The following is an 11,952-nucleotide window of genomic DNA, read 5'->3' on the forward strand; positions in this document are numbered from 1 at the left end:
GTTTCTAGTTCCTTTGGGTGTGAGGTTAGGTTCTGCATTTGGGGTCTTTCTTGCTTTTTGAGATAGGCCTGGTTTGCGATCTATTTTCCTCCTAGGACTGCCTTTGCTGCATCCCAAAGGGTTTGGACTGTCATGTTTTCATTTACATTTGCTTCCATATATTTTTAAATTTTTTTTCAATTTTCCAGTTGACCCATTCATTCTTTAGTAGGATGTTCTTTAATCTCCATGCATTTTTCTTGTGGTTGATTGCAAGTTTCGTTGCGTTGTGATTTGATAATACGCATGGTATGATCTCAATCCTTTTATATTTGTTGAGGGCTGTTTTGTGACCTAGGCTGTTACGTGATCTGTTTTAGAACATGTTTCATGTGCACTCGAGAAGAATGTGTATTCTGCTGCTTTTGGATGAAAAGTTCTAAATGTATCTGTTAAGACAATCTGGTCCAGTATATCGTTCAAGGCCGTTGTTTCCTTATTGATTTTCTGTCTCTATGATCTGTCCATTGTTATAACTGGAGTATTAAAGTCTCCTACAATTACAGTATTATTATCAATAAGTTTGCTGTTGTTTGTAATTAATTGTTTTATATATTTGAGTGCTTCATATATTTATTTACAATTGTTTATAATTGTTGGGTCTTGATGGATAGACCCCTTAATTATGATATAATGTCCTTCTTCATCTCCTGTTAGTCTTTGGTTTAAAATCTAATTTGTCTGATATAAGTATGGCTACTCCAGCTTTCTTTTGACTTCCAGTAGCATGATAGGTGGTTCTCCATCCCCTCACTTTCAATCTGCCTGCGTCCTCAGGTCTAAAATGGGTCTCTTGTAGACAGCATATAGATGGATCTTGGTTTTTTTATCTATTCTGATACCCTAGGTCTTCTGATTGGGGCATTTAGTCCATTTACTTTCAGAGTGACTATTGAAAGATACGGATTTAGTGTCGTGTTATCTGTAGGTTTTGTGCTTGTGATGTCTGTGGTCCTTTGTAGTCTTTGCTGCTTTCCACTCACAGAGTTCCCCTGTAGGATCTCCTGCAGTGCTGGTTTAGTGGTGATGAACTCCTTCAGTTTTTGTTTGGGAAAGCCTTTATCTCTCCTATCCTCAATGGCAGCCTTGCTGGATAAAGGATTTTTGGCTGCATATTTTTCCTATTCAGCACATTGAATATTTCCTGCCACTCCCTTCTGGCCTGCCACGTTTCCATGGACCGGTCTGCTACTACCCTTATGTGTCTGCCCTTATAGATTAAGTCCCGTTTGTCCCTAGCCACTTGCAGAATTTTTGTCTTTGCATTTTGGCGGTTTCACTATGATATGTCATGGTGTTGACATGTTTTTGTTGATTTTGAAGGCAGTTCTCTGTGCCTCCTGGACTTGGATGTCTGCTTCCTTCCCCAGATTAGGGAAGTTCTCAGCTATAGCTTGTTCAGATAAACCTTATTGTGAGGTTTATTATGTTTCATTGAATCACTTAGGTCTCTAATTCTCCCCTTGTGGTCTAGTCATTTCCTGTCCCTCCTTCTCTCAGTTTCATCATTTTCCATATTTTTATCTTCTGTTCTGCCCTCTGCTTCTTCCATCCTTGTTGTCACTGCATCTAGTTTATTTTGCATCTCATTTATAGCATTTCTTAATTCGTTGTGAGTCTTTCTTAGGTCCTTGATCTCCGCAGCTAGAGATTCTCTGCTGTCTTCTATGCTTTTTGCAAGCCCAGCTATTAGTCTTAATGACTGTTGTTCTAAATCCATGTTCAGATACCTTTTTTATATCTGTTTTGAGCAGTTCTCTGGTTGTCATTTTTTCCTGGAATTTCTTTTGAGGAGAATTCTTCTGTTTTGTCATTTTGGCTAGTTTTCTTTTATGTGTTTTAATAGCTTGTCATGTGTCCTATACCTGCGAGCACTGCTATATTAAAAAAGGGTCATACACTGTCCAGGGCCTGGCCCTTCAGGAGGTGTTTTTGGAATGTCTTGCATGCTCCCTGTTGTTGTGACTCTGGTTGCGTTATTTCCCTACTCGTAGTGGTGGTTTGGACCTTCCACCAGCTGTGCTTTGATTTGTTTCTTGAAGTAACCCTGGAAAAAAATGGAAAAAGGTGGAGGAGGGGCTGGGAGAAGCCTTATCCCATACAAAGAGAGAGATGACAGAGGTGGAAAAAAAAGACCAGGCAGAGAATCAAAGAAACTATAAGGCTTAATCCAGAGAGAGAGAGAGAGGAAAATAAAGAAGGAGTTACAGAAAGGTGTAAAAAGGATAGAGTAAAATGCCTGATTAAACAGACAACCCGAACAGAGAAAGAAACATAAAGAAAAAAAAAAAAACCACACACACACACACACACACACACACACACACACTCAAAATAAGAATTGACCAAAAATCAAATCAGAAAATGCAAAACTGCAGGACAGTTGGGTGTCGCTGCCTGGGACTGGTGGCTGTGCTGGTCTGGAGGAGGGTCCGTCTGGTTTGATCAGTGTCAGTCTCTCGTAGATACGCAGTTACCGGGCACAGAGGGGTGAGGTCCCCCCTCCACTGCAGGGCCGCGTCCTGTTTCCTGAAACTCCACCTTGTTGGTGATGGGGAGAAAAATCACAACACCCCAGTCTATCCTCCCTCTACAGGGTGTCGCAAACCACACTGTTCAGGCTGTCCTGTCAGTGCTGCGCAGGCACAGGTGCCGGTTTGTCCTGCTCCACAGTCTCCCGTGCCTCCCAGGCGCTTGGCTGGGATTAAAATCCTGATGTCTTAAAGGATCCCGCTCTATGTGGCCTGGTTCTCCAGAACCATAGCGCCACTCCCCTAGTCGACAGTGGGCCTCTGGCTGGCGCCTGCGGGGTCTTTTGTCCTGACCCTGTATACCCTCTTCCCACAGTACTCAAGGGAGGGGACTGCTCTCTCCCAGTGTGCCCCCAGATCATTACAGAACCCCGGGGCCAGCTCCTTTTCCCTCTAGGGGCACGCACACGGCGGGCTCGGGTCCGGACCATGTCGTGCAACCCTGAAAACTCTGATCTTCATTCCCGAGGCTGTAGTTTTCATTCTGTCTGTGGTCCAGAGAGGTTTTTCTCTTGGCCAAACACAATCCCACTCTTCCACGGCCTCTCTTTCTCTTCCTTTTGTTTCTCCATCAAAGGGGCTCCCTTTTCTCCATGCCTACGCCACACGTTTTATCTCTCCCAATTTTCGAACACCCACCTCTGTCCTGCCAAGCTGTCTCCCGACACCCGGGAAGATGTGTCCGTCACTCTGCAGCCTGGGTTCCTGGAGTTCCAAGTGTTCTGACCTCAATACTGCTGTGTTTGAGGGATGAGAGAAATTCCAATTCTTCTACTTTTCCACCATCTTGACTCTCCTTTGTTCAGTGTATTTGCAGGTGCACACAAGCCGGGGAAGGGGCGGAGAGAGAGAGAGCAAGAAAGGGAGAGAGAATTCTCCCAAGCAGGCTCCACGCTGTTAGCACGGAGCCAGATGCGGGACTCCAACCCACGAACTGTGAGATCGTGACCTGAGCTGAAACCAAGAGTTGTACGCTCAACGACTGAGCCACCCAGGTTCCCCCGAAGAGCATGCGACTCTTGATCTCAGGGTTGTGAGTTCGAGCCCCACGTTGGGTGTAGGGATTACTTAAAAAAAAAAAAAAAAAGTAAACTTAAAAGATGAAAGCCTGGTTGTCCTTGATAGGAATTTGAATTTCAATGCATTCATTCTTTCGATAAGGATTTAAACTGGACCAATTTGGCCTCATGTCTGTGGCCTCTCTTTATGTTAATGTTTCTAATGATAGAAATTGTTGTCATTAGCGATTTATTGAAAGTCTGAAAATAAAGTCTACTTCGTGCCAGAAATCGGTGCTTTCATACGAGATTTTATTTCATCCTTAAAATAAGCCTGAAAAATAGATCCTACCTCGTTTGATAGGTGGGTAGTCAAAGACAGAGGTTAGGTAACTTGTCTAGGATCCTCAGTGGCACAGTAGGATTCGACCCATTGGACCGTTAGACCATAAAACCAGCTTTCTGCTATGTCTCTTACTGGGTAAGAATTTTAGTGTTTTCTCTTGCTAAATTATTAAGGGTTCAAAAGTTAAAATTTATCATTTCAGAAATAATACTTGGGTATTAGAAGAAGACTAATTTGACCCCTGGGTATTTATCTAATCTGGAAATAATTCACCAACATTATTGAGCCTTCTGAAAGGTTTATGCCTCTTGAATATCCTCCTTTCTTACCACCTCTGATGAAAGAATTCCTGTTGTACTCAGTGAAGGATTTTAATGATGAATTAGCTGTGCAGTATCACACGCTCACATGTTTAGTGAGGATGGGGTAGATAAAAGGGCGTCATTGTAGACTGTTGGTGAGGAGGTAATTAGTACAACCTCTTTGGAGGCCACTTGGGCAGTTACTTCCCAATTTAAAACGTGTACCCATTATCCAGCCGCTCCATATCTGACTGAAAGCCCCACCTGTGCGCAGCGATCGCACGCACGCACGTCGGTAGGTGGGGGACTGGCTGGTGAGCCCAGACTGTGGCACACTGATACCGTTCAGCTGCTAGAGTTAAGGGAAACGTCTGTGTCCTGATGTGGCAAGCTGCCCACATGTGTCATATGCGAAGAAGGCAAATTGAGAGCCCCATGTGTGTACGAAGAGAAAGTGTATGCTTACCCCTTTAAAAAGAGTAATTAAACCAAAAGTAGAAATTCTTTGTCAGACCTGTAGTTAAAAAAATAAATAGGTAAAATATAATTTTATGTGTATAGAAAATGTCTGAAAGGTTATGCCTCAGTTTTTTATGATTGCCACGCAGGGAGGTTTTTCCTTTGTACACATTTATTGCCTGAATGTTTTATCAGGAGCAAGTATCACTTTTTGATTGGATGAAGCTGTTAAAATGGACTCACATAAAAGTTTTTCATGCCATACAATTTTAAAAAATCCAGTGAAAAGTCAGAAAAAGAAGTGCACATATATCAAGTATTGCTGTGAACTGTCCACAGAATTACATTCACCAATGCTTTTCTTCTACCTCAGTATTATTTCTGTAAAATCGTGAGAATTCCAACTTTGGCTTAAGTTCTGGGGCAGGTTAACCTAAAGCGTACGTCTGCTTTTGTCTAGAGTCCCTGCCCTCTTCCTAACCGGGGTCCCCGGGTGGGAGTCTAGGTTTTCAGTGGGGAAGTGGGGTCGGTCTGCCCGAGCGCGCACACTTGGTGTGAAACAGGCACGGACAAGAAGGGTTACCTGTGTCATCTTACATTCTGAAACTTGTTTTTTCCTGAACTGCTCTTTTCTCCAACTTTGTTGTAAGGAATAAACATCATCCCGACCTCCATCTCTGGGCTTGTTCTGGAAAGCGAAAAGACCAAGATCAAGGAATTGCGGGGGTAGAGAAAAAAATGACAGCACAAGACACAGGGAGTGTTGAGGAGAAGAAATACCACGTTCAGAACCACAAAGAACCACCTCGTGTGCCCCTAAAAATGGAAGGAACTTACATAACAAGTGAGCACAGCTACCAAAAGCCACAAAATTTTGGTCAAGACTGCAAATCTCTCGCAGACCCCGGGAGCTCAGACGACGACGATGTTAGTAGTTTTGAAGAAGAACAAGAATTCCGCAGGAAAGATAAAAACCGTTCACAGTATTCAGTGAAAGAAGATGGGATGCCTGACAAGGTAGAACTATCTCATTTGTTTTGGCTTGGAAGATAGGATAGAACGTAGGAAAATTTTCTAAAATCAAACAACTAAATTCCCAGTAAAATTATGCTTATATTTCCAAGTTCACGGGTGCCTGGTCAGGGTGAACACATCTTTTGCTTCTCTATAAGAAAACACTGGCCATTTGAACATTTAATTATCCCCTAGTTCAGAATTGTAGATGCAGTCAACTTTTGCCCTAACCAAAGTCTCAGTTTTTTGTTTGTTTGTTTGTTTGTTTTTTTTAACGTTTATTTATTTTTGAGACGGAGAGAGACAGAGCATGAACGGGGGAGGGTCAGAGAGAGGGAGACACAGAATCCGAAACAGGGTCCAGGCTCAGAGCTGTCAGCACAGAGCCCGACGCGGGGCTCAAACTCATGGACCGCGAGATCATGACCTGAGCCGAAGTCGGCCGCTTAACCGACTGAGCCACCCAGGTGCCCCAAGTCTCAGTTTTATAAATGCACTTAGATGCCTCCGAAAACCATGAGCCACGGTTTTTTCCAAATGAAGTTGTCTGTGTGCGAGAATGCGTGCATGTGTGCGGGTGTGTATATGTTAATATAATTTTTCTGCTCTTTTTGTGTGTTTCAGATAAAAGATGGTGCTCTAACCTTTTTAAAACTATAGCACATTTCATTTGTGTCTGCGTATCAATTCCATTAGGCGATACAGTGGGTTTTTATAGCTCTTTGTACACTGAATATTTGTAAACTTCTTTCCTAGTCACAGGGATTGTCTTAGTGATGCCGTTTCCTCATTTTTCATTGATTTTCAGCTAGTAATGCCACTAAAATAATCCTTTATTTTTCTGGCCTATTTCGTCAAGAAATCACGGTAAATAAATTTGGGAAGCTTACATTTCCTGATATTTGTGGCAAATTATTTTGTGAAATTCATATCCCTTTTATGAAATGAATTCTTTCTGGTGAGTCTCAGTTCGGATTTTCTGTGTATGTGTTAAGCAGTTTACATTTTTTTTAAGTTTTTAAAAGATTCTTAACTTTCTCTTGCCTCATTGATTTAATTGCAGCAGTTAATTACAGCCTACAGTTAATTTGACTTTAAACTGGCCTTTGCCAGTTTTCATGATTTTTCCATCATTGCTTTCTGCCTTCACTCCACTTAGGTCCTTAGTTTGGATTAATCGAAGAAGGGGTCAGTCTAAAATTAGCTGGGCTTTTTAGTTACAGACTATAATTAGCGACTTCGTTTCTTTAGCATGTTTTATTGAATGACTTCCACCCTGTGTGGCCCTGTGCGAGGCATCGTGGAGAGACATGGAAGGCATTTTTGCTCTTCTAAGGACCAGCAGATAAAATGTAATTATATGCTAGCACTTCCTCTAAGACTGTTCTGTGAGTCAGGTTGGATTTCACTGATCATTGTGGTAGTGAGGTGTTTCATGCTGTCTTTCCCGTTATGACATTATATTTCGCCCCATTTTGTTTTTTTTCCAATGGTTCTTTGGAGAAGAATCCGGCTGAAAGGAACACGGTATTTATTTATAATGATAAAAAGAGCACTGACGACTCAGGACACGCACATCTTCAGTGGCAGCTCAATCTCCTTACTCACATAGAGAATGTCCAGAAAGAAGTTGCCAGCAGGATGGACCTAATAGAAAAAGAAGTCGATGGTAATTTTAAGAAAGAACTAAAATACAGTGACTCTAGTATGTAAAGTGTTCGTTGTTGTTACAGAGACATTATGTGAAGTGTTATGTGAATTACCGGGTGGGAACTGTAGATCCTGTCTGTCCCGATGGAGCGTCTTGCTCATTTACATCTCATTTAACACAGATGGCGTTCAGGGTCTTTTAGGCTGAAGACAGTATGACTGGATATTATCTTGGTTTTTTTTTTAAGTTGGGTATTTATTGGACTTTAAGACACAGAATACATGAACATAAGGGAAGGGAAGCAAAAATAAGATAAAAACAGGGAGGGGGACAAAAAAACATAAGAGACTCTTAAATATGGAGAACAAGCAGAGGGTTACGGGAGGGGTTGTGGGAGGGGGGTGGGCTGAATGGGGAAGGGGCATTAAGGAATCTCCTCCTGAAATCAGTGTTGCGCTATATGCTAAGTTGGATGTAAATTTAAAAAATTTAAAAAAAAATTTAAAATTTAAAAAATAAAAATAAAAGCTAAAGTTGGATATTTATTAAATACTGCCCATTTGCTGGGTGCAGTATAAAGCACATATGGAATATTTATTAGTTTCATTGAACTGTGATTTTTTTTTTTTTTTTTTTTTTGGAAGTTAGTTTACGGACCTTAAGCATATTTAAAATATGGGGGAAAACACTTTGTATCTTTGCTATCACTTTGGTCAGTAGGTCAGTAAAATTAACAACAGGAAACTCCTGCAAGCTGGATAGGTAAACCTTAAGTGTGCAGACACATTTTCAAATGGTTTTCTTTTATAGTTTTGTTTTTTATCACACAGGAGCCTGAGGGTATAGACAGGAAAGTTGAGAAAATAGGGTAAGATTACCTAATTCCTAATCCAGTGTTTTGGTTTTTTTTCCTAACGTCATACATAGATTATATTCCCATTTTTAAATTTCACCCCACACTAAATTAGAACTCCTTCTGCTTTGTTTTTCCCTGAGAAAAGAGAAAATGGAAACCATTTCAAAAGCATCTTCCATTGGGTTTAAGCTAGCTTTTTGTTACTGTAACGTTTTGAGTAGATTTCTGAAGGGAAAAAAAATGTGCAATTTGACACTGTCCCTTATTATTAATAAAAAGTGTAGAATAACTAATTGTATTCTGCCTAGACTTCTAACGTGCTTGCATATTTTTAAAAGTAATGATAAAATAGTGGGACTGAAAGGGACACTGAGAAATTGCCAGCTCCTTTCCTTTGTTAAGAACTTCCTGATTTAAGAAAAACAATGGCGAGAGTAGCTAAATTTCATTGAAAATGGAGTAGAGAGGATTTAAATCTAAAATAATAGAAAGCTTCAGCAGGCACAGGGAACTGTTACTTCCTGTTCCAGAAGAGAGTAGAAGGAGATGTTCAAAATGAAATTAGCTTACACCTATAAAGGAAAGAATTATCTAAAATAATAACAAAGTCACCAAGAAGGACTAGAACTCTCGTGGGATAGGTGTGACGGATGCTATACCCTTAGACAGGCGTGAGTCTGTTGGCCCTTCTAGAGAAGGGGACGTCGTCTCTGTCTCCATCCTCCCCCAGCCTCCCAGTTACACCATTTTGTGACTTCTCCCAGTTGCCGTTTCAATCTGCTTGTTCTGTTCTGTCTCTTAGTTCTGGAAAGCTGGCTGGATTTCACAGGGGAGTTGGAGCCACCGGATCCTCTTGCAAGACTGCCCCAACTTAAGCGCCATATCAAACAGCTCCTAGTCGACATGGGCAAAGTACAGCAGATAGCGACTCTTTGCTCCGTATGACAGCACTGAAAGCCGAATGAAAAGAACGTGGGTCTCTTCAGGCGATCGTTTTTATTATCCACATGACTGCTACGTGGATAGTTATAAAAAGCTTAGTGTTGTTTGGTCATTTACTGATTTGTGACATCAATAGGATGGCACCTTGGAAAAGAAAATGAAGAACAGCTTTATCAAGGAAGCTGATGTTAAAAAAAAAGCTTATGAGCAAGCTACAAACGATAATGTGATCTATGCCAGGGATCAATGACGTGGAATATAACTTATGCCAAGGAAATCGAGTTGGCAGGAGTTTTGAATAGTTGCTTACACGAAGCTCGAGATACCTGTAGAAAGAAGTATGGTGTGTTTATGTAATTTTTAGTAGAGAGGTCCATGTTACGAAGCAGAATTTGGCCTACAGCACAATTGTAGAGGAAATGGAAATTCCGGAGAGTTCTGTAAGGTTGCTTAGACGAACTGTCTTCTCCACGGTTCGTCCGGCTGCACCACAGTTTAGAGTATTTAAACTTCTATAGGATCATGAGCTGTTTGTTAGGTGATGAATGTCCTTAATCAGAAAACTGACAGTGGAAGCCTCACTTCCCAGGAAAACAGTTGTGGAAGTCTTGCTTCATTATGATTACATATTTAAAAACAAACGCCAAATAATTGGAATTTATTTTGCAGGCAGTAAGCTCATTGTAAACAGAATGGCTCACAGAAGGGTCAGCGTGCCAAATGACGATGACGCTGCTGGGGAGAGAACGTTAAATACCCTGGGAGTTCTACTCCCAACGTCTTACATAGGCCGTCAGCCCGTCAGACACCCGATATCCTACACGGGACACACATACTCTGTAGAGTTGAATGCGGTATTCAGGCATCGGCGTACAGCTTGATCCTGAGTATGCTTGGTGTTTGCCTTCAGATAAAAATTGTAAATAACCTCAGCTGGGATGAGGAGTGACAAAAATGTCAAAACAATTTGTGGCTGTGGATTTTTTTAACTGCTGGTAGTGGAATACTGGAAACGCTTCATTTCTGAAGATGAATTTTATTTTTAAAAAATACACGCGCACTCAAAATGTTTAGCTTTGGTCACAAATGGACAAATTTCTGAAACCAAAGGCAACTATAAGTTGCTGAGTTAGCTCTTGCTGGAGTTCGGGCCCGGGCCCTCCTGTCTGCCAGTGCCCTTGTGAGTCGTGTGCCACCATGCTTTGTGCGCAGGTGTGCGTCCGCGTGTGCTTGTTTGAAACAAACACTCAACGTACATATGTACATAGTCTACACATATTTATATCTACACATATCTAGTTTTATTACTATAGACTATAAGAGTTGGTGGTTAACATGAAATGTTACCTTTTAACAGACTGTTTTTAAAAATTAAAAATGTATGTACAGGTTTTGAAACTTTTTTAAAAAGGGGGAAAAAGACTGTTAAGAGGAGGCTATTTGATGATATAACACTTGAATATTTTATGCCTCATTCTGTTTATCAGTTCTAGCGATCTGTGTAAATGCATTGTAGAACTGATACACAGTAAACTTGAATTTATCTTTGATAAGAATACATGCCACTGTACATTCAGATATTATTTAAATTTGCAAACACACTGTTCTATATGTAAGGTACTGTATGTAAAACTCTTTATTAAAACTATTCCACATATCCTGAAATTTCAGCTTGCCTTTTTGTGGCCTTATATTTTGATGTAAAGACGATTAAAAGAATGTGCAAAACAGTCATTCGAAATTTTTATTGCCTTCTGACATTTTCCAACTTGATAAATGTGCCAAAGACCAACAGACATAACATAAGGTCCTGTGTATTTCACTCGTTCTGCATTCACTTTGTCAGAGGTCTTACTGGGAAATGAAAAGCTTTCGTAGAGGTGATTGGGATACTTGCTTAAATTTGCATATTAAAGTAAAAAAAAAAATAATAGTGCCTGTATTCCATGTGTGGAGTAAACTTGCTAATGCCTGTATTTCAAGATTGATAACTATGTCTTTCATTCGTGTTAAAAAAAAAAAAAAAAAAAAAAAAAGAATGGCTCTAATCTTCTCTCTGTTGTGGTTAAATTCCGGATATTGAACTTGTGTCTTTTTCTTTTCCCCTCCAGAGTGGAGCGAATAGCATCCTTAACCTATGGATAGTGGAGTTGCCTAGGTTCTTGTCACGTACACAGAAACCCTTTGTGCCTAGTGATACCCGTCTTCTCAGTCCCTGGGAAGGGGCCACAGTTAAATCGACGTGCATTTGTTCTTGGAGAACATTGTAATCGGATCCCTTTACTTGTTAGAAGCCAGCAAACGGGAGGCTTCCCGTTAATACCTAGATTACTCAGTTTTGGCTCTGCTTCTGTGTGTATGAATTGAAAGTCTGAATTTTTTAATTTAGATTTTTAAGGAAAATCTATGCCAGGTCACTTTCATGCACATATCCTTTCAATATAGAGTATATCAGCAATCGGTTGACGTCTTAGCAACGAGTTGGCTGAGCCTTTCCTTGTTTAAGAATATGAATTCGTTTTTGAGAAGTCAGTCCATTGTGAGAGGTTTCAGATGAGTGGATTAAAAAAATCTATGTATTTAGGTAGAAGCAGTAAACTAGAGAGGGTGTTTCTTGAAAAGATAACTTTGTCCTTGCTGCCCCGACAGAAGAGAAGGAGCGCTGGCGGGAGGGATCCTTAGCGTGGTACTGGCCAGGGGAATCTGCTTCCTCGTACTTGTGTGCGGTCCTTCTGACTTACTTCCTTAAAGGAGCTAGGTTCCTCTCCTCATTGCAGGTAAAGCCCTTTTACCTGATACTCTGTGTTTTCACTG

At 40.8% G+C, this 11,952-nt stretch overlaps 1 protein-coding gene across 4 annotated transcripts in view; it reads left to right on the plus strand.

The window, feature by feature from the left end:
* PHF20L1 (PHD finger protein 20 like 1) overlaps positions 1-10,803 on the plus strand; it is an 85,892-nt gene extending 75,089 nt beyond the window's left edge. For 3 of the 4 annotated variants that reach the window (XM_042923858.1, XM_042923856.1, XM_042923859.1), the window contains 3 exons: positions 5,326-5,692; positions 7,196-7,358; positions 8,999-10,803. In XM_042923858.1, the coding sequence (XP_042779792.1) occupies positions 5,326-5,692; positions 7,196-7,358; positions 8,999-9,141 (673 nt within the window). In that variant the 3' untranslated portion in view covers positions 9,142-10,803. The remainder of the gene's footprint in view (positions 1-5,325; positions 5,693-7,195; positions 7,359-8,998) is intronic. The other variant, XM_042923857.1, reaches the window with a different exon arrangement.
* The last annotated feature ends 1,149 nt before the right edge of the window (positions 10,804-11,952 follow it).

The sequence above is a fragment of the Panthera leo genome, chromosome F2, assembly GCF_018350215.1.
Source record: "Panthera leo isolate Ple1 chromosome F2, P.leo_Ple1_pat1.1, whole genome shotgun sequence".
Lineage (NCBI taxonomy): Eukaryota > Metazoa > Chordata > Mammalia > Carnivora > Felidae > Panthera > Panthera leo.